The sequence below is a fragment of the Rousettus aegyptiacus genome, unplaced genomic scaffold (genome assembly GCF_014176215.1).
Source record: "Rousettus aegyptiacus isolate mRouAeg1 unplaced genomic scaffold, mRouAeg1.p scaffold_m13_p_3, whole genome shotgun sequence".
In the NCBI taxonomy this organism is placed as follows: domain Eukaryota; kingdom Metazoa; phylum Chordata; class Mammalia; order Chiroptera; family Pteropodidae; genus Rousettus; species Rousettus aegyptiacus.
In genome coordinates, this window is record NW_023416306.1 from 96814203 (window position 1) to 96838245 (window position 24043).

Here is a 24043-nt window from a genome sequence, read left to right on the forward strand (position 1 = left end):
ATACCATTTTAAGTGTTAAAACATATATAACATAAAATTTACCATTTTAGCCATTTTTAAGTGTGCAGGTCAGTGGCATTAAATACATTTACATTGTGCATCCATCATCACCATCCATCTCTAGAACATTCTCATCTTCCCAAACAGAAACTCAGCCTTTTCATGAAGTGGCTCTAAAAACAGCACAAAAGGGTCTTCCATTTTTCATTTTCCTAATTAATTTCCTTCTTCTAGGGAAAAAAAGTTATTTGTCTCTAGTATTATCACTTGTATAATATCTTACTTGTATAACATCTGTTTAGACCTGTAATAATTATAACTCCTTGAATTTTTATACCATTAATGGAATAACAAGAGACAATAATAGGTGTTGAGTATGCTTTTGGTTTTGAGCTTCATAGAGTTTATTGAAACTAACACATGTCTACATATTGCTAGCAGGTACAGTCATCATAATTTTAAATACACAAAAGGAAGAATAATATTCTTGGTTTCTGAAGGAATAGTGGGATTATCACACTAAGGCCTGAGATCATTTCGGATCATGCTGATAGAACCAAATGCTTAGACCAGGGCAGGAGAGCCAAGCGCATATTAAATGTCTGATATAAATTAAAGACATACAAGAAATAAAGGTATGAACCTACATTTTACTTTGGTTACAGCTTAGGCCAAAAGTCTAGGAAACAAATGAACACCTGTGTAAGAAGAATGAACCAAATCTGAAGGACAAGCACAGAAGGATACCACCACCACGCTGCCACCCCTAAATATATATATATATATATATATATATATAGAGAGAGAGAGAGAGAGAGAGAGAGAGAGAGAGAGAGAGAAATACAGCAGGAACTCAGCTCATGATTCTGATCTTGTGGCAGAACATCTGTTTTCTTCTATTTATTTGAATAAAGTAGGCTCTCGATCTAGATTTCAAAGTATAGGAGAGTGACTGCAGTCCATTAAGTCCATTTAAACAGCTATCTGTTAAATGCTATTCTGAAGCCTCTGAATTTTTCCAGATTATGAAAATACAAATGAGAAAGTCAAACCAGCCCATAAGAGTTTCTATTAGGAATCAATTCACAAAAGATAGAAAATTATGGTTTGCTATAAGTAAATTAACAAAATCAAGAAAATATTTAAATGCTTAAGGAAGATAACAGTAAGTGACTGGAAGCTTTTAGAAGCTTCTCTGTGTCCTATATTTTAAATACATCTTCACCAAGCAGAATTGGACATGTTGCTGTTAGAGGTTCTTTGAAATTCCTACAAATTGAAAAAGCAAAGCCTGGATCTACTTATATTTGTCAGACAGCAAGCAGACTGCTCCAGTTCTATATTGTATTATGCTGAAGTATCCATATAACTTAAAAATTTTCCCATCTTTATTGAAACCATATGAATTTGTGAAAGTTATTAAGTATATGAGGTAATAAAATAGATTGTTTTTCAAACTGAAAAATTATACTGAGCAAATGGTTACCTTTGAAAATTTTTCTATCAAATAAAAATAATTGTACTTTTCTCACTATCCCATTTGTTGTATATTAAAAATGCCCATAGTATATAAAAAGAATAATATATCATGAACAAGTGAGTTTATCTCAGGAATATACTGTTAGTCTAACATTAGAAAATCAATTGATGTAATTCACTATATTAACTAAAAAGAAAAACTATGATTATACCAATAGGCATTTAAAAAATAAAAAAATAATTTTAAAAAAAGCCTTTATCCAGCATCTCTTCCTAATAAAAACTCTCATCAGACTAAGAATAGAAGGGAACATTCTCAGCCTGATAGAGGGCATCTATGAAGAATCTACAGCAAACATCAGACTTAGTGATGAAAGACTGAATTCTTTCCCCTAAGATCAGGAACAAGACAAGGATGTATACTCATCACTTCTATTCAGCTTCATAATAGAGTTTCTAGCTAGTACAACATGGCAAGAAAAAGGGGAGGAGGGAGGCATCTTAGAAACAGGTGAATGGATGAACAAATTGTGGTATATATTACAGTGTAATACTATTGTCAAATAAATGGAATAAAGCGTTTATATGTGCAACAACATGGATAAATTATGCTCAGTGAAAGAAGCCATACTAAAAAATGACTGCATACTATATGATTCCATTTATATAAAACTCTAGAAAATGCAAACTTACCTATAATAAAAGGAAATAGACCTCTGGGGGCTTGGTGGATGGGTAGTATATTTGTTCATCCTCTTTTAACAGTTTTTGCAAAGCAAAAGTTTTTAATTTCGATGTGGTCCAATTTATTCATTTTTCCTTTTTTGATGTCAAGTTTATAGTTTCAGGTCCTTTTTTTTTTTTTTCCTGAAATAATTGTGGTTTTGTGTTTCAATCCAAGTTAATTTGTGTGAAGTGTGGGGTTTAGTCGAAGTTAATTTTTTTCCCCTTGTTTAAAAGGCTATCCTTTCCCCCATTGAATTGCTTTTGCATCTTTGAAAATCAGCTGGGCATTCTGTGTGGATCTATTTCTACATCCTCTATTCTCTTCCATTGATTTATGTCTTTCCTTGACCAGTACCACACTGACTTGATTACTGTAGCTATTATTTAAAAGTGTGCAGTTTAAAGATTTGCCTGTTGTCTTTTATGTTACCGATTTCCAGTTTGACTCCTTTATGGTCAGAGAAGATAACTCTGTATGATTTCAGTTCTTTTCAATTTTTTGGTATTTTTTTATGACTCATAATATAGTTTATCTTGGTGAATATTCTATGGGTATTTGGAAAAAACTGTGTGTTCTACTTTTGTTTAGTGGAGTGTTATAGAAATATCTATTCAATTTTGTTGGTTGAAGATATTTTCAGTTCTATATCTTTGCTGGTTTTCTGACTAGTAGTTCTATCACTTGCTGAGAGTGAGGTGTTGAAGTCTCCAGTTACAGTAGTTTGTTTCTCATTTCAGCTCTGTCAGTTTTTGTTTCATGTATTTTGAAGCTCTTTTGTTTGGTGTATGCACATTTAAGATCGACACGTTTTCTTGATGGATGGATTCTTCTACTATTATGTAATATTCCTCTTTGTCCCTAATAATTTTCTTTGCTTTAAAGTCTATCTCATTAATATAGCCACTATTTTTTTAAACTAATGTTTGCACAATATAGTTTTTCATTCTTTTCCATTCAGTCTTCCTACGTCATTATGTTTTAAGTAGGTTTCTATTGACATCATATAGTTGGATTGTGTTTTTAAATCTACTTTGCCAATTTCTGTCTTTTAATTGATGTATTTAGACCATTTATCTTTAAAGTAATTGTTGATATGTTAGAGCTTATATGGCATATTATTGTTTGCCTTCTGTTTCTTTGTTTCTTATGTTTCTTAACCTCTTTTTATCTCCTCTGACCTTCCTAGGGTGACTAGAATAGTTTTAGATTCTTATTTATAGTGTTGCTGAGTAGATCTCTTTGTGTATGTGTGTGTGTGTGTGTGTGTGTGTGGTTGCTCTTATACAATATGTAACATTACCATCTACTGGTGTCAGCATCTTATCACTCAAGTGAAATACTGAAATCTTACTCCCATTTATATCCTTTTACCCTCCCCCACTTTTTAAATATATATTTTGTAGTTCCTCTAGATACAGTGAGCACTATATCAGACGGTTTTATAAATTTGATTTAACCATCAAATATGGTTTAAGAAACTAATAAGGAGGAAGATAGTCTATTATATTTATTCTATTTTTACCCATCTTGTTGTTCTTTCCTTTCCAAAATTCTAAGTCTTCTGCTATTTCCTTTGTGTTGGAGAGCTTCCTATAGTCATTCTCTAAGAGTAGGTCTGGCAACAAATTCTGTTAGTTTTCCTTTATTCAAGGGTATCTTCATTTCTTCTTCATTCAGTAATTGCATTATATATAAAAGTCTCAGTTTGCAGTCCTTTTTTTCCAGCACTTAAAAAATGTAACTTCCTTCTGGCTCCTGTAGTTTCAGATGAAAACTTCACTATTGTTTGAATTGGTATTCCCTTATAGGTAATAAATTATGCCTCTCTGGTTGTTTTAAGATTTGTCCTTTGTCTTTTGTTTTCATATGTTTAATTGATCTTTCCTTGTGTGGATTTCTTTGGTTCTATCTTATCTGGAGTTTGCCCGGCTTCTGAAATCTGTAGGTGTATGTCTTTCACCAAATTTGGGGGGTTTTCCATTATATTTTTTCAAATACTTTTCATCCTCATACTCTTTCTCCCACTTCTGGAACTCTGATACTAATGTTAGATCCTTGTATTGTTCCACAAATCCCTGAGGCTGTGTTCAATTACTTTTTCAGTCTATTTTCTCTGTTTTTCATATGAAGTAAATTTTATATTGATCTGTTCTCAAGTTCAATAATTTTATCCTGTTATGTCTATTCTACTAGTGAGCCATCCAGAAAGTTTTTTTTATTTTGATTATTGTATTTTTCAGTTTTATAATTTCCATTTAATTCTTTTTTATGACTTTCATTTCTGTGCCGAGATTTTTTTTATTTTTTCACTTGTTATAAGAGAACTTATAATTGCTTATTGAAGCATTTTTATGATGCTTTGAAATCGTTTTCTGATAATTCAAATTTTGATTCATTTGACTATTAGCATCTGAATTGCCAGATTCCAATTATGATTTTTGCCTGTTCTTGGTATGATAAGTGATTTTGGATTGTATCCTAGATAATTTGAATATTATGCTAAGACTTGATCCTATTCAAGTCTTCTATCTTAGTAAACAGTTGCCCTACTTAAGTTCAACCTTTTGGTTCTGGCCTGCTTTTGTGGGCTATAGCTCTGATAACAATTTAGTTTTCAGTGCTCTTGCAGTGCTGTTCAGGGTCTGCTTTGTTCTTTGGTACTTCTAGGGTTCCTGCTCAATCTATGTTGGTGTCACCTACAGGGGGAAAAACACTTTCCTGTACCACTCATGTCACTGAGCTGCCTTCCACTGGTGAGGATAGGGAGACAAGCAGGGTCTGGTTTGCTCTCTGCCACTAGGCAGAAGGCTGGGAAATGCCAGGCCTAGGTCTCTTTATGCTACTAGGTAGAGGGTCTGGAGACAGCAGGCTCCCCTGATACTACCATTTGCCTGGATTGCATGCCACAGCCAGAGGTGCGACTGTGAATTAGGGCTCCCTAATAGGTCTCTGTTGTTCTTCCCCTTTATCAGTCTTCGGTGAGAGAGAGCAGGCTTTTCTTAGTTCTCTTTTTGATCTATGCCTGTTAGTAGTTCTGGGATGCAGGCTTCTCTGGTGCTCATTTCACGATACATGGAAGATAAGAAAATCCAGGGAACTCACCGCAGTGACCTAAGTCCTGAGATCCCTGAATAGTACATCATCTTTGTTCTAGCTTTTAGAATGCTCTGTGATTGCCTGTTGAATTATTTCCTGGGTATTTAGTTGTATTTAGAGAGGAGCAGGGAAAAGTGAGGGCAGTTGCCATCATATCTGGAACCAGAAGTCACTTCATAAATTTTTTGAATTTGAATAGGGACTTTAGAGTAATATATGGTATGAATAAATAATAGTAATGCATAATCCAATGTTTAATTATGCATTGTAAGTCACTAGAGGCAAGGATATGAGTGAGTGAAGGCTAGAGGTCGAGGGTAAGCCTTCAAGTAGACGAAGTTGTTTGTACCCACCCTTATTGTAGATAACAAGGTCATACAGTTGACAGAAACATTATGAATAATAATTAATATGAAAAACAACTGAGGACATTTGCCTATCTTAAGCAAAAATTATGTTAGGGAATAATGAGAATAGGAATAGAATACTTAGACTGTGGCGATATAGGGGGCCTTAAAGGCTAGTGTGAGATTTGATATATTGAAAAACAGAAAACCATCTAAAAACTGAGGAGAAGGAGTAACATGAAAGCGAGGTATAAACAAGGTTAGTTTAAAATAGGTATGTAAGGTATTATAGTGGGGAGAAACTGGTATTAAGGAGCTAGTTATGAGTTTGTAGGGGTATTCTAATTGTGAGATGATGGCTGTGGCTGTGAGGTAGTTGAAGTGGGAATAAAGAGGAAGTAGGACTCAAAAGAAAAAGTGGGGGACTTGATACTGACTAGATATAAAGAGTAGGGTTTGCTTCATAGACTATCAGCTTTGGTGACTTCTTTTCCCCCATATATTTAAATATAAGTAGGAAATTTTGAAAGAATTAATTTTGTCCTTTAAAAAAGTTCTTTCTCCACTCCCTCTCCGCCTACATATATAATTTGAGAAAATCTTTACTATCCTTAGGCAACTGATTAACACCTTTCTTTCATCTTTTTCCAAGCAATGTACTGTTACCACACATTCCGAAATAGCTATTATACGTATTAAAAGATGTTCATCCTCACTAGTAATTAAATAAATGCAAATTAAAACAACAAAGTTTGTTTTTATGGTAATATTCAATGCTGTGAGGGTTTAATGAGACACACATTCTTTTCTGTTAGAGTAAGTTGGTATAATCTTTCAGGAAAGAAATTTGGCAAAATGTAGCAAAAGCATTTAAAATATTTAAGTACTTCTAAGAATTCGTAGTAAGGAAATAATTAGAAATGCAAACATAATATATGCCAAATTGTTAGTTGCAGTGTTTCCAATTTTTCACAATTATAACTAAATGTAGTAGTAGGAGTATACATATGATGGAATATTTAAATAGCCTTTAAAAATAATGTCTTAAGGAATTTAATTTTAATAAAACAGTAAATACTTATGATGTAATGTTAAGTGAATTGCAGTTTTACACACGAGTAATTTCTTATCATATCATGCCTTTTTGATGTTTTATAGTTATTAAGGCAAAATGTCTTGTTATTCTTTTCAGAAGTTATTTGCCAACTATAGATAGATAAGAAAACTAATTTTAGCCTTCTTTAGCTAAAAATTTCCACAGTGCCCTACATGTAGTGCTCCATAAAAATTAGCTTTTATTTCTAAAAATCTCTTAAGAATTTTATTTCTGGAAAAGCATATATTTAGGTATACATCTAAGCATACAACTTTAGACCTTCGATGGACCACATAAAACCCATATGCAGATCTTCTTACCTAGGGCCATGGTGAAGAATCCCTGCTAAAACTGAAGAAATCTCTTTTTATCCTGGAATGTGGTTGAAACAGTTTGTTGTCCAGGGTAAGAGGTGCCAATTCGCATTTTCATCAGGTATCCTTGGTATTAAGGTAAACAAATGCAGTCTCTATTAAATATTGTCTTTTAAAATGACTAATTTAACACACAATTTCATGGTATCATCTTGACTAGTGATCTCATGTTAATTGGGAGATTGGCTCCCAAATAAACATGTTTAACTAGGGAGATAGCCAGAAATCCATTGTGATGGTTCAGAATTTGCAGCCATTCTCATCTTTCATTTTTCCAGTTTCCTAGAGCTTCACATATGACTGATTAAGACATTAGGCTTCCACTGTCACCACCACCATTCCTTCCAAATCTGTTGATAACCCAGTAGCAGCAGTTATCAGAGTCCCAGATATTACAAAATAATAGAAAAAGAGAATAAAGTAGTCATGGATTAGAGAACTGTATTGCCAAATAATGTTTGGTTCCAGGGCCACACTAAAGGGGCTGTTGCACAAGTTCAGAAGACAGCAACCAGGTGGCAAAGGATATGGCCGCCACATCATATGAAGAACCATGGTCAAAGCTGGGGAGAAGCGAAGACTAAGGTAGTGCACTAGGAGAACTGTTACCATCCAGCTGCCTTCTTTGCCACTTTAGAGAGGTCGTATGGTAATTAAAGAGTTCAGAGTTAGACCTGCATTCAGTCCCAGCTCTACAACTTGCTGGCCAATATGACTTAAGGCAAGTCACTTAACCTCTGACCTCAGATTCTTGTTTATAAAATAGAAATAATAGTACCACCTATAGGATGCTTAAGATTGAATGGCAAGTGTTTGAAAAGCACAGCTCAAAATCTAGCATGCCTTAAGTGCTCATTCAATAATTGTGTAGTTTTAAAGGTGACGATTCCTCTCAGGCTGAAATTGGAAAAATGAGTTAATGTTATGAAGAAGCAGATTCTGGCTCAGAAGGAGGAAGAAATACTCTCCCTGAATATATATATATATTCAAGCAAAGACTAACCAACTGTCATATCGGTGATGCATAAATGGATTTGCCATCTCATAATGGGTTATAGTCTAAGTTCCCTTTCCACTGTAAGAGACTTTTTTTTTTTATAAGGCAGACCCCCATGAAAACTATGTTTTATTAACATGGTTGTTGATGTTGCAGAATTAAGTCCAAAGGAGCCTGGGCTATGAAATATCTTAGTTTAACATAATGAGATTTTTATTGGCTTTTTTAGTTATGACATTTATAAATTGAGAGAACTTGCTAAGGATCACTGGTGTGAGTGATATTATTAGAATTAAATATGAGTCATAGAGGCTTCCAGTGTTTTGCCATTGGAAAGAAGCTAAGCAGATGTTAGGTATTAATTAGCACCTTGAGAAAATCTATTTAGATTTTAAGAATACAATAAATAAGACCAGAGGTTTTTTTTTTTTTTTTAATGCATTACAGATGCTATTTGAGTTCCACCTAAAACAATTTGGAATGAATCGTAATAATTATTTTTTTTTTAATTTATATTCTACCTCCCTCTAAAAATAATTTGAAGCACCAGTTTATAACATTATATTAGATAGGTGAGGAAAGAAAAAAGAGCTAAAAGACTTTCCCATAGGTTCAGAGAGCCAAGTAATACATCTTCATATTAACTATTGTCGCTCAAAGGAAAATTATGCAGAGAAAGAACCTTTGTATGTAGGGACACAAAGTGGCATAGTGAAAAAGAAGAGTACATTTATTTAGAGGCAGAAAACCTTGGTTTATTTCCTTGTGCTGCTGTTGGCCTGCTTCGTAACTTTACACAATTCATTTCACTTTAGAAGACACAGTTACCTGTAAATGAGGGAATATAAGCTTGCCTTTTCTTCCCCACATGGATGTTACAGTAGTTAAATGACCTAGTTTCTATATAAAAGTACTTTGTAAACTATAAAATATTATTCAAATTTTGTTAGTTGTGACATGAAAATAACATTCTGAACCAACACAAGAATTATTTTATATTTAAGAAGGAAATCACGAGCTTGAAAACAACCAAAGATTTGAGGGGCAGGGGATGTCAAGGCAGTTGACATTTCCTTCAGGATCCCCTTTCCCTTCTACAGCTACTTTAAAACAGTAAGAAAGACACAGTCCCCATGGGGGTCCTTTACTGTAGCAAGAATTCAATATAAGAAAATCTTTCAAGAGAAAAGTAAAATATTTTCATTAGTAGTCCTTCCCACTCTATACTTGGCATCCCAGACAGTAGTTAACTTTAAGAGTATTTTGCTTCCAGATAAGTCACATTCAATTTAAAATTAAATAGTGCTTAGAAGTCTTTGAAATACTTTAGAGACAATTTTTAAAAATTTAAACACACAGAGAAGTTGAAAGAACAGAACAATGAAGTTCTCTACCCTCACTAGAGTCACCAACTGTCAATCTTTTACCATACCTTCTCCGTCTTTATTGCACAGACACACATTCACACTCTCCCTCTTTTTCCAGATCATCCTAAAGTAAGCCACAGCCATCAGAAGTATGCTACTCTAATGGTCATTTTATCTGCTACTTTAATGATCATGTTATCTGCTGCTCAAATGTGGCAGAGCAGCACAATTGTTGTATAGTTTATGATATAGTTGGTGCCAGCTATTAGCGCTTATTATCTGAAATCTTGCTATTGGATATAAGGATTCTCAAATTAAAGTTATCTTCTTAGTAATCTCTTCGTGATGCCTCCTAAACTTCATAGATCTGTATGATCAGAGAAGGAATATTTGACTATTTGCCGGTGAGTTTAAGACCCTAACAACTAATGGCAATGTTATTTTTAAGTAAAAATAAAGTAGTTAAGATACTACATTTTAAAAATGCCTTTGTTTTTACATGACATACTGAAATAGTCAAATTTTATATTTTTAAGCAGTTTAGAAAAAGGAAAAACTCAATTTTTTAATAGAACATTTGTTACAACTTGAATATTTCATTGGTTAGAGGTTTATTTATTATTATGAATTGATGCTAGCTGACGGAAAATATGGCCATCATAATCACTTAGTCTAGGTATGACTATATAAAAGCTATTTCTTTTTTTGTTCCAGGAGATTTTGATGAGTTCACTCACGATAATAATGAAATTGTGTTGAAAAATATAGCAGAAGATCTTCGAAATTGCTTACCTCTAGAAACCATGCTTTCTTCAGAACATCTAGCCCTCCAAAAAGTAAATACATTATATTAATTTATTCTTAATTCTACTTAAGGATTCTCCACTTCTTCCCTAACCCCACAGCCTCTCTAGTCTAATGAGTCCTGAATTCTGCTTTAAACAGTTTTTCAGTTGGTGCTTCAACCATGTCTCCAATTCTTTTGAGTCTCTGACCCTCTGGCTCCCTAGTACTATTCATTCAACAAATATATTTGAGGGCATCCTGTTTGCCAAGCACTCAACTCCCTCCCTCCTCCCCTCAAAAAAAAAAAAAAAAAAATCAAGGCCCAACAGTAATATGGTCCTGCCTACATCATTATCCTGATTTTCACTTCCCTGTTCTGTTTCACTTTTATCAATGGTGAGGTTCACCTCTTTGTTTCATTTGCTTACTTTTGCATTGTACAATTTTTGCTTATTCTTTTATTCCTTTATTTTTAGAATTAGTTCTCATTTTTCTTCTCCAGACTACCCCCATTCAAGTTCCTTCAAATCCCAACTCTTATGGAAGACATATACTATGAATATTATTTCCTAAAGCCAAGCCAATAATAATCTCTTCTCCCACTGATCTGAAAACAGCAGCCCTCCTGTGGTTTTTCAGCATGTAAATTTCTGAGCAGAGGAACTAAATCCTGTGTATTTTTAACAGTGCTGTGGCACATTGTGAACACTTAACAAATCTTAGTAAACATCCAGTCATTCAGAGTAAATAGATTCTCAAGGAGGAAAATAGTGAATAGTATTAAAACAGAACAAAATATCTGTCATACAACTGGGATGTCATTAATAAAACAATTTTATCAGTATCATGATAGACCACAATACATAAAATGAGGAAAAAATATTCATTGCATGTTAATGATCGACCCATAGTCCCTTATCCTAACAAAATGTTTTTATCTTCTTTGTTTCCTTCTGGTATTTATGTATGTTCATACATTTTGTATGTGTATGTAGATGTAGTAATTGTTTAGGTTTCCAAACAGATAGGTTGATTCCTTATTATAATTAAGGTAAAAAAAAATCAGACATTTTTTTCTTTGTAGCCATTTGTTATTATGTCATGTACCACCAGTATTAATAAAGGGCCTATTTATAAGCATGAACTTTTACTAACATTTTTATTACTTGAAAACTTTGCCTCTGGGCAAAGATTACTTGCTAAGTATTTTGATGGGTAAGTCACTGACACATAAGACTCAGAAGACCTGATATCAGTTTAAACTCTTCCCCCTTACCACCTAAGGTAATTTCTTTGGAGAAATCTCTCTGGGTATAAGTTTCTTTATTTGTAAAATATACTGCTTAGGATGGACAAGATGGTCTCAAAATACTCTTTTCTAAAATTTTATATATTTCTTATAGCCATGGTTTGCATCATTATAGGTCAGATAAAAAGTTGCTAGTGTCTCAAAACTAAAGAGCAGAGTTGCTGACTTAGATAAGTGAAACTTGTCTTTCTATGCCTTGTTGCAGAATTTTAGCATATGAACCACTGATGTTTTGCTTTATTTAGCAATAAAAAGAGACTTCTTTGTACTTTGTTTCTTTTGATGTTTTTCTTCACCAGATACAGAGTCGGCCAGAACCCACAATTCACGTTGATGCATTCCTTTACGATGAAGACTTTATTGATTCATTATGTGAGGAAGGAAAAATGAGCAGAAACTACTGTACGGTATGTGGCTCACACCAGACGGCACCTTTAGGTAGGCATTCGAGTATGCAAACCTGATGACTTTGTACTTTTCTTACATGCCATGAATATGCAAATTATTGACCAAGTCGTTCAATGTTTTTGAAAGCAAAAGGCCAACCTACAGCATAGTCATTATCAATTACTGCAGGTAGGAAGACTAAATAGAAAGATTGTCTAAGGAAGCTAGGCCATTTAATGTCTCCCAGGAGGGTATCTGTGCTTTTCACAGAAACCGTTTAATCAGAGGTGACTTTGCAGGCCCAGAAACTAATCAGAAGTGACTGAGTACAGGAAAACTAACATCATTTTCATACTCAAAAGAGATTCGTATATAAACGATAATGCTAATTTATTTACAAGAGAAATATAACTGTCAAGGAGCTGAAATGTTCTGTCTATAAAAACATCTACTTGAGAAGTCAGATGTTAATCAGATATTGCTTGATGAACATGGACTCAGAGGACAGAGAGAGATAATCTTGAGAAAGAGTTTATATTCAGGTCATGATTTGACTTGGTAGAGCATCTCTGTCCATAACAGAGAACTACTCTCATGACAGAAAGTCTTCTGCATATCTGCCCCTCAGATATAGCACTTGTGTCCCAAAAGGGAAACTAGACTGACTCCATGTTGCTAGTATGTTAACTCTTCTGTTAATATAGTCTTTGTTCAAACTGAACATAATTGTCGAGGCTGTTACTTTAGACATGCTATTAAAATCTCCCTGCTCACTTAGATTTGGAGTTATTGCTTAGAGTGGGCTACCCTCCAGGTAAGTAATCTTGTGCTCAGAATACTGATCTTAGATATCATTCTCAAAAGTTAACTACTACCAAACTGGTAATATGTTACTAATACAAATGTATTGTACTTATATTATAATTGAGGATTAAACTTCCCTTATTTACTGATTTAAGATCCTATTTTTAGATAGTACTTATGATTTCCATTTGAGGTTTTGAGGTGATTGAAAGTCACAGAATAGAAAAGGACTTAGATGAGAACAATAGAGGGAAACTAAAAAGTGAATTATAGTCTATGGCCATGCTACCCTGAATAAGCCCGATCCCATCTGATCTCAGAAGCTAAGCAGGGTCAGACTTGGTTATTACTTGGATGGGAGATCATCTAGGAAGACCAGGTCCTGTAGGTGTAAAAAATAAAAAAGATAAGGGATTGTGAGCTGACAAGGTCCTTGCAATCTATGAGGGCAACCAAGGGTTGCCTCACCCCCCAAAAAAAGTGAATTATAACTGTAATATGTATCAGATCCGATTTATAAAAATGTATAGAAGAGGTATGTTTTACAAACAAAAATTTGAAGATTAGAATGCATTTTCCTGTAAAAATCCAGTTGTAAATAGTGACTGGGTGCCCAGCCAGCCCAGATAACTATAATGAATCTGAAAAAGCTATAACCATGTGGGACTCTCCTTCCCTGTAAGACAAGGGGCTTATCTAGCTACAAGACACTAATAGGCAGAAGCACTAATGTGGCAAAGAGGGTAGTGAGGATGAAGATCCTGGGGATATAAGGACTATGGTGCTCCATGCCCATCCTCCCGCCCCAAGTATTACTTCTGAGGCCTAGTCAGACCTGTTATTTTCTTCCAAGGGATTAGCCTGCCTGCTTCCATTTTCTTTGCCACTACCTATTAGTTATGACTGGTGTTTCCTTCCTGAACATCATGTCATGTAGAACATAATATAGTAAGTCTTTGACTTACATCCATATCAGAAAAGAAACAGACTCAATCTCTCCTGGATATTTCATTATAGAAATAATGAAGTGAGAAGATGAGCTAGGAGGCTAGAAATTGTAGCAAGTAAACTAAGGGAAATATGAACAATTTATGAAGTACTTTAACCTCCTTTCATACCACCCTGCTCCTGCACTGCAGAACATGTTTTAGGTTGGTCAGGGCTGCCATATTGCACAACTCCAGAACTGGCCATTCATTTGATAGTTTACAGTCTAATGCAGCAATACGTAGCATTTCTGTGGTTGATTCTGAGGTAAGGTGAGAAAGCCAGATGGTATGGGAGTTAGAATCAATGCAAGGGAACAACAAGTCATAGGGAAAAGAAGGAAATGAGGGGCATGGGAATAGGGATAGGCAGCTGGGTAGCTGTTCCCTAGGGTCCTTTTAAATGTCAGAGACCTCGTATTTATTTTTCTCTAATACACGTCAGAGTTAATGAGTGCAAAATTATCACATTAATTTTTTCTAAATAATCTCTGAATGGCTTTTGTTGTCAAGAAAAAAAAAAACACGAGATATCCTTTGTAAATATAAGTGAAAGGTTTAGAAATACAGAATGGAATTATTAATACCCAAGCAAAATTTGATGTTCACTCTGTTCTGATTCTCCAGGATTTATTTCTCATTCCTTCTCTCTCATGGAGTTGAAGTTCATTTATCATCATGTACTCCCTGATCTATCGGGAAAGGTCTTGGTTGACGTTGGCTCCAGGCTTGGCACAGTCCTTTATGGGGTAAAGTCCAGCTTGTGGACATACTCACCATTTGGAAAATAATTTCTTCTGCTAACAACAGTTTTGCCTGCCACCATCCAAGGTGACAGTTTGGCTTTATTTATTAGAATAACAGAATAGTAAGGTTAAAATAGTATATTGAATTTGGAATTTCAAATGCCAGCTCTCTGATTTCCTTTATTATCTCTGTAACACAGATAAAGGAATATCAACAAAACAGATGCAGGTAACCCTCTTCTTTGCTCTTTCGTCGGTCACTACTCCCCTCCTTACTCTGTACTGTACTGAAATAGTGACACATTTACTTGACCTAGGAAATTGAGCATGGCCATAAGCAAGTCACTTAACACCTCAGGGCCTCAAGTTCCTCCCCTGTAAGTAAGTAAACTAAATAATATCCAAGGACACATCTTGCTCCAATTTTCTGTGATCCAAACTTTGAATACAGACATTTGTTTCTGAAATATCACTTCAATGTGGCTTTTTTTAAAAAAATTTAAATCATGAGTGTTTTTAATGTTCTTAAATGGTTTTATCAAAAAACTGAAATGTGGTTTCTGGTTGTCATTAGCAGACTTGTTGAAACATGTGGCCAACAGCAGGAGAAGCTCATGCCAGAAACAGACACTATCAGTTCCTAGCATCATTGCCTGCTCTAAACAGAAACAGTTAACTCTTTAATGCTTTGTTTATTTTTAAGTGTTAAAGACTTTTCTTCTGTAATTAGGAAAAATGGTAATAATAGAAAATATAGTTTATCAGATGGTTTTGATTTAGAGGAGATTAGAGATTATGATTATTGATCATATTTTGTCCATTCTTATCCTTTTTTTTTTATTTGTTAGAAGAGTATGTAACTGAAATAATTGTGGCTACACAGTATGTGGCAGCATTAATAAATTTAAACATATTGTCTTTTTTTGTTCACTAGTCTAGTAAACAAAATTTTTGAATACATACATATTCTCTGTCAAATATATTCTAAAAATCCTTAATGAGCAATAAATATAAATTGGTTTACACATAGGTTTTAGTTGATGTAAAATTATATTCAGAATATGATTTGATCTTTCCTTCCAAAATAGACACATAACAATATATAAACAATTCTTGATTATCCTTGCTAACTAATTGGTTGATTATCTTTGGCAGATTGCCAGACGCCAGGCTGACTTCCCTAAGCCAAAGAGGACACACTTCTAGCTACCTTCCTCTAGTGTCAGATTATGCATGATTTTCGATTATATTCCCCACAGGTGTACTCCTTTCTTGCTTTTCTCCTATTTTAACTTCCCAAGAAATTATAGAAATAGGGTATTAAACAGAATCTATATGTGATCACTTTTCTCATTTCTACCTTTGTTGCATGCACAAGTTTTATCAGGAAAAGTAAGAAATCAATCTTTTAAAATATAATTACTTTTAAATAATGGAAATTTATAAACTACAATCAGTTAGAAAATAAATGAATAAATAACTGAGAAAAAAATAAAGTACAATCAAGATTTTCATCCATAAGAGTTTAAGTTCTTAAAGTGTAAGTTTTACATAAACTACGAGATGTTATTTATCCTTTACTTTTTACTTTATTGAATTGTTTTTAAAAATTTGACTTTTTAAATTTCAAGTAGAAATAAACCCACAATTAAAAGTTAGTTTATTTGTATATTAATGTATTTTCATATTTTAGGGTTATCTTTACAGTTCAGCATTACAACTATATGGAGTAGAATTGAATGGAGATTTTTGCCAGTTGCAGGAAATGATCATTAAAAAATACCAATTCACTGACAGAGTAAAGGTACCCTTTTAAATATATATTTCATTATCCACTGTATAACATAATTTAGTGAAATTTCTTCTGCATTGGAATTGGAAAATCTTTTCGAATCTATTCTTGGTTGCTGTTGTGTAGAAACAGATTGAGTTGACTTAATATATAAAACATTAATAAAAGTCAATTATTATCTTTATATTCCACTCACATATTTCTCTTCCTCCCCAATTTATTAGAAAGTAGATTATTTACATACCTATTTCCTATCTAAATTACATGTTTAGAAAGTTTGAAATGATTAACTGACTACTTTTTGTGTGTTCAGAAACATGTCAAAGCTGTGCTTCAGAGGCTCCAGGCAGATTTATTTTTATTACTTAAAAAAGAAAAAATAATTTTAAAGTCAGACCCCACAACATTCTATATATTTGTAACCCCAAATCTTTATTTGGAAATAAATAAGTGGTACAAAGTAAACTTTTTCTCCTTGTTTTAAAATAAAAGTTGTTTGCTCTTGAGCAAATAAATGTTTCTTCTCGTTATCTTGCCTATAGTCTGTAAAACTTGTTGATTGCAGTCCAAGTTAAGGTTTTGAGGTATATAGCTTTTAAATAAATTGTTTTATTTGCTTTTTTGAATGATGATATAGTCCAGTGAATTTTAGATGAATAGTAGGACAAGGTCAATTAACATACTGTATTAACATTTTATAATTTAGAAACTACTTTTATGGTTTTTATATGGTCCCATTTGATCTGTGATATTCTGTTTTGTTTATGAGAACACTGACTACTTGATGATGGAGCTAGAATTTGATAACTCTTACAACTAGTAATATAGTTATACAGTAGTCTCCCTTATCTGCCAGAGATACATTCCAAGACCCCCAGTACATGCCTGAAATCGTGGATTACATCGAACCCTATATATACTATGTTTTATCCTATACATACCTATGATAAAGTTTAACTTATAAACTAGGCACAATAGGAGATTAACAACAATAATCATAAAATAGAACAATTATAATATGCTGTACTAAAAGTTAGGTGAATGTGGTCTGTCTCTCTCCCTCTCTCCAGTAATTTTTATTTTTTCACCCAGACCTATTCCTGAATCTGTGTGCCATCCCTTACTGCAGTAAATGGCTTGGTGTCACTCGCTTCAGGGTATCCGTTGCTAAAGTTTTCCTATAGGCTCAATGCTTTTTTTGGCGCAGCATGTTGCTGCCAGTGGGCACAAGTTTCTTCTCCTATTTTCCACCCACAAATTCAATACCTTTTCCTTTTCAACTCAGCACTTGTCACGCACTTTTGCAGTTTAAGATGTGACAGCAAAACTATAGTGAATTTCTTTTTCATTCTTTACAATTTCATAGAAGATTCGCTCTTACCTTAGATCCTGGCAACCTCAGCATATGTTTTTTTCTTTCCTTATTAAGTCTAGAACTTTTACCTTTTCATTTAAAGGAAGTATTTTACAGCTTCTCTTTGGCATATCCAAATTGCCAGCATCACTACTCTTGTGCTTTGGGGCCATTACTAAATCAAATAAGGGTTACTTGAACAAAAGCACTGTGGCACCTCAGTAGTCAGTCTGATAACCAAGATGGCTCCGCCAAGTGACCAATGTGTGGGGAGTGCATACAGTATAAATACGCTGGACAAAAAGATGATTCACATCCAAGCATGATGGAGCGGGACAGTGTGAGATTTCATCATGCTACTCAGAATGATGTGCAATTTAAAACTTATTATGAACTATTTATTTCAGAGGTTTTCTATTTAACATTTTCAGACCATGGTAAGTGAAACCTTGGAAAACAAAACCATGGATAAGGGGGACTACTGTAGTGGAAAAAGCTCTGAACTTAGAGTTAAAGCAGTATAATTATGACTATATAAATAATTCTATCTAAAACAAATTTTTACAAGTTTATGGTTTTTATTAGATATTAATTATCTCCCATAGGTAGTAATATTAAATATACTGTTTTCTCCCATTTTAAGAAGGCTCAACTTCTCATACTGCCTCACAACATTATTGGTCCAATAGATATTTCTTCTGTGATTGTATGATATGGTATCTTTGTTCTCTTAAATGAACTCATTCTTCTTTAGGTACTTCATGCAGACATCTGTACCCAAGGTTCACTTCTGCAAAATGCCGATGTTGTAATAATGAATAATGTCTTCGAATATTTTCTCGATGAGGCAGAACAGGCCAGGTATGTTATTTATTCAGGCAAGAAGTCTGTTGTTAAAATATATTCAGCAAAGTATGAAAAGGAATTGGTAAAGTAGAAATGTTTTCATATTTAACTTTTTAAAAATGACTTCTACTATGAGGAAATTATATTAAAAAGGAAATGCGTTCTGTATAAAACAAAAATAAAAATAAACTGCCTAACTGTGTAAAATATTATATATAATTTTAGGTGAATATAAAATGATACTGTGACCCAAGCATTTACTTAGCAGTCAGGGATGAAATAAAGTGTCACTTCCTAGTGGGCCTTTATACTTATTCTTTTCGGCCTCTGTTTTCTTTTCTTTGAAAAAAAAAAAAAGTCATATGCTATGCTTTCACAAAGTGATGAGAATTAACTAATGCCTATAAATGAATATAAAACAAGATATAAGAATATTAACCAAAATAGTGGTTAATTATCATACTTTAAAAATATTAAGAGGTAATAAATTGTAGGTTCCAGGAGTTTATTCCACTATTCAAGTAATGGAAAAGTTCTCAAATCTATGATTACTTTTCTGACTTCTCTGCCACAATTTAATGCTTTGTGACCTGTATAAGGACCTATAAATTCCTCTAATTAAAAAATTCTTATAGTCTATAGTCTAAGATGCTGATTTTCTGGCTATTTAGGCTCACTGACTTCTTATTTATCATAAAGTCATATGTACACTTTAGATGCTGGAAAGCTTCTTTCCGTATATACAAAAGAGAATTACTCAGATGTTTGGATTAGTGCATCATTAAGGTTTCTACCTCAGAGAAATAAAAATGCATATAATTACAAACCATAAATAGTTAATAGTGAATGGAATCCTGAATGGCTAAACTTCTTTATCCTGCCACCCATTCCCCTTTTATATTTTCCCTCTGACCACCATCTCTCTCTCTCTCTCTCTCTCTCTCTCTCTCTCTCTCTCTCTCTCTCTCTCACACACACACACACACACTCACACACACACACATTCTATTAGGTTAAGGTCACTATGAAATCAACAATTTAAATAGTTTAAAAAGAAACTAGTTCAACCAAAAGCTAATCATATAACCAAAGTTCAGCCAAAATGTAAGGACGAGTAGAATGATACTACTATAGGAGTTAGTATATGGGAAAACAGAAATATATCATAATAGAAAATGTGTACTCAGGAAAGGCTCAGGCTTCAGCTATAAGTTAAATCTAATTACAGAGTAACACCCAGATTGTAGAGTAATTGTTAGTTTAAAAGGTGCCTCTATGTATTTTTTCAGTAGTGAAACAAATATAACTACTACAAGGACAGCTTACCAGAAACTGCAAGTGCTATTTTGAGAGCCACACTTAACCATGCCAATACATTTGGCGTCTTCATTCTTATTAATTTGTAAAATATGTCATTTTTAAGGAACCACATCAAAACAACAAACAGCTCTAGCCCAAACACAGTGACATTTATTATCAAACATTTCTATGTGATTTTAGATCTAGCCCGAGAATAAGAACATTTGTATCATTTTGCCTAATGAATTCCAGAATGTACTAAACTTATTAACCATTGCTATAACTAAAATAAGTGCAGATGACACTGTTGGCCATCTGCCCCACTGAAAGAGATATATATCCTTGCTTTGCTTAACTATTGCTCCACAGGAGTGAGGCATACTTTCAAGACTCAGCATAGAAATCCAGTTCATGGTACCAATTTTACCACACTTCATAAAGAGTTTAAGGGACTTTGCCGATCCAGCTTTGACTTCTATATCAGTTCAAAAATTTAGTTTTGGCCTAATTTGCAATACCTTGTAGTAACCCAAATCACCATCTTGTTAAATCTCTTCAATACTGTAACTACAATTTTACCAACACCCCTCCAGAAGCTGAAGAATTTACCAATTTCTAGTAAGCTGCTGCAGTCCTATTTCCTGCAGGCAAACATTTTTGCTCATCTAGATTTCTAGACAACACCTGTGCTGCATTTTCTTTTGTCATCTTCATTCTTAAAGAATTTTCAGTGTCTGGTAAAACCTAACATATAAAGTTTTTAATGTGTTGTAGAGCCTGGGAATATATCAGCCATAATATAAGGAAACAAGGATCATTATTATTGACAGTACCAAGTCTTGAAGAGTCTCTCTCAGGTCTTCAGGTATGTTAAGTTTAATTCCCAACATTTTTATTTTTTTCTGGTAGCCGTTAAATATTTCAGAAATATTCTGTCTGAATATAGTGACAGATGATAGAAAGAATAGCAAGATCTTATGATTTAAGAACTGGTTCGTGTTTTGTTAACTGGCCTCAGGAGATCTGAAATTGTAATTCTTGATACATATTCCTTTGTTTCTCCACCCAGTTTTTCTAACTATGGGGTTACAGTTTTAGGTTAAGAAATGCTTTTAAATGTAAGAAGCTTTGAACACCCACATCATAACTTTTTCCCATAGGACAAGAGAAACAGAGTTGTTCAAAGTTCCAGACTCAAATAAGTAGACTGGAAGCTCACATGCAGAGTTTAGCTTCTAGGTCAGTTTGGAACCTAACACAAACCACTTCTTTGTTCCTTAGATTCTCCACATAAAATAAGGCTGATACTTAATAAAAAGGTTCAACCCAATAAATGACCCTTATATAAAGGTTAGTTAGTATGTATAAAGCTCTTTGAGATACAGATGAAAGATACTGTTATATTTCTTAATAATTATCATTTTAGTAGTGCTTTCCTTATATATAAGCACTGCCAAATTTGTTATCTATTTCTTCCTTTAAAAAACTAAACAATTATCAATAATACCTTCTTTAAAAAAATGTTTGTCAGTCATCTAAATTACAAAAGTAATTCGTTCGCCATACTAGGGAAATAATCCAGAGATACATAAAGAAGTTAGTCTCCCCAGTTCCCCCCCACACACACACACTTAATTCTTCCCTGTGAGATTGCCACCTCATGAGTACTGTGATCCTACCATACTTTTCCATACTCATAAATATATTCCTTTTGAACTATGTGGTCTCGGTGATTGGATAAAAAAGGTATATTACATATATACAATGGAGTATTACTTGGCCATAAAAAATGAAATCTTACCATGGATGGACATAGAGGATATTATGCTGCATGAAATAAGTCAGAGAAAGACAAATACCATATATGGAATCTAAAAACCAAAAGAAATGAACAAAGAAAACAGAAACAGATAACAGAGAACAAACTGATAGTTGCCAGACTAGAGCAGCATTGGGGGCTGTATGAAAAAGGTGAAGGAATGAAGAAGTACAAATTAGTAGCTACAAAATAGTCACAGGAATTTAAAGTATAAGGAATATAGTCAATAATATTTTAATAACTACGTAGATTGCCAGGTGGGTACTAGACTAATCAGAGGGATCACTTTGTAAATTATATAAATGTCTAACTGCTATGCTGTGCACCTGAAACTAATATAAAGTAATATTGAATGTCAACTCTAATTTAAAAATAAATAAAATTTTAAAATGTAGTCTCTGATTTATAATTTCTATATATTGGAATAATTCAGTGATTTTTTTAGAGATTTATTGATTTATTGACTTTTTAATATATACATATATTTTTTAATTTTAAAAAGTTAGATATTTATACAATCCGTGAAGTGATCCTCCTGATTATCACTTATCTGGTGCTATATGCAATCCTTAGAATAATATTGACTATATACCCTATGCTATACTCTGAACCCGCATGACTGTTTTCTAACTACTAATTTGTATTTCTTTATCCCTTCCCCTTTTTCACACAGCTCCACCCCCCTACAAATCCCTCCTATCCAGCAGCCATAAATTTGTTCTCTGTATCTGTGAGCCTGTTTTAGTTTGTTCGTTTCTTTTGTTCCTTAGATTCTGCATATAAGCGAAATCATATGATATTTATCTTTCTCTGTCTGACTTGTTTCACTCAGCATAATAATCTCTAGGTTCATCTATATCATTGCAAATGGTGGGGTTTTATTTTCTTAATAGCTGAGTAGTATTCCATTTTATATATGTACCATAACTTCTATACCAGTTGTTTATTTATGGACACTTAGATTATTTCCATATCTTGGCTATTGTGAATAGCCCTGCGATGAACATAGGGGTGCATAGATCTTTACGAACTACTGTTTTAGTTTTCTTTGGATAAATACCCAGAAGTGCAATTGCTGGGTCAAAAGGTAGTTCTCCTGTTTTCCAGAGTGGCTGTACCAATTTGCAATCCTACCAATAGTGTACGGAGGTTCCCTTTTCTCCACAGCCTTGCCAACATTTGTTATTTTTTGATTTATTGATGATAGCCAATATGACAAGTGTGAGACAATATCTATTGTGGTTTTAATTTGCATTTCTCTGATGATTAGTGACCATGCGCATATTTTCATATGTCTATCGGCCATCTGTATGTCCTCTTTGGAGAAATACCTATGCAGGTCTTCTGCACATTTTTTAATTGGATTGTTTGCTTTTTTGTTGTCGTTGAGTTATATGAGTTCTTTATCAATTTTGGATATTAACCCCTTGTCAGATGTATCATGGGCAAATATCTTCTCATTCAGTAGGTTGTCTTTTTGTTTTGTTGATGGTTTCTTTTGTTGTGCAGAAACCTTTAAGTTTAATGTAGTTCCATTGTTTATTTATTCTTTTGTTTCCCTCGTCCAAAGAGATATATCAGAAAAGAATTGCTAATAGCAATATCAGAAAATTTGCTGCCTGTATATTCTTCTAGAAATTTTATGATTTGGGGTCTTACATGTAAGTCTTTAATCCATTTTTAGTTTATTCTTGTATATGGTCTAAGAAGGTGGTCCAGTTTCATTTTTTTGAATGTATCTGTTCAGTTTTCCCAATACCATTTTGTGAAGAGACCGTCTTTACCCCATTGTATATTCTTGCCTCCTTTGTCATAGAGTAAATAGCCACATAGGCATGGATTAATTTCTGTGCTCTCTATTCTGTTCCACTAATCTATGCATTTGTGTTTATGCCAGTACCATGCTATTTTGTTTACTATAGCTTTGTAGTATAACTCTACTATACTAGTACAGTAGTGCTACCTGTAGCTTTGTTCTTCTTTCTCAAGATTGCCATGGCTATTCAGGGTCTTTTATAGTTCCATATAAGGTTTTGGATTATTCGTTCTAGCTCTCTGAAAAATGCCATTGGTATTTTGATAGGGATTGCATTAAATCTATAGATTGCTTTGGGTAGTATGGCCATTTTAATGATGTTGATTCTTCCTACCCATGAGTGCAATATGTGCTTCCATTAATGTGTATCTTCTTCATTTTCTCTTTCAATGACTTGTCATTTTCTGAGAAAGGTCTTTTACCTCTTTGGTTAATTTGATTCCTAGATATTTTATTGTTTTTGATGTAGTTGTAAATGGAATTGTTTTCTTAATTTCTCTTTCTGAAAGTTCATCATTGGTGTATAAAATGCAACCAACTTTTGAATATTAATTTTGTATCCTGTTACTTTACTGAATTCATTGATCAGTTCTAACAGTTTTTTGGTGGAATCTTC

General features: G+C 33.6%; 1 protein-coding gene and 1 pseudogene across 2 annotated transcripts in view; both read left to right on the forward strand.

Moving 5' to 3' along the window:
- LOC107514413 overlaps positions 1 to 24043 on the forward strand; it is a 33072-nt gene that overhangs the window by 3234 nt on the left and 5795 nt on the right. Inside the window, exons 2-7 of one of the 2 annotated variants that reach the window (XM_016152083.2) lie at positions 10198 to 10319; positions 11878 to 12016; positions 14383 to 14504; positions 16195 to 16305; positions 18402 to 18508; positions 20567 to 20657. In XM_016152083.2, coding sequence (XP_016007569.2) covers positions 10198 to 10319; positions 11878 to 12016; positions 14383 to 14504; positions 16195 to 16305; positions 18402 to 18508; positions 20567 to 20657 — 692 coding nt within the window. The remainder of the gene's footprint in view (positions 1 to 10197; positions 10320 to 11877; positions 12017 to 14382; positions 14505 to 16194; positions 16306 to 18401; positions 18509 to 20566; positions 20658 to 24043) is intronic. The other variant, XM_016152085.2, reaches the window with a different exon arrangement.
- On the forward strand, positions 13042 to 13160 carry LOC118600561 (annotated as a pseudogene).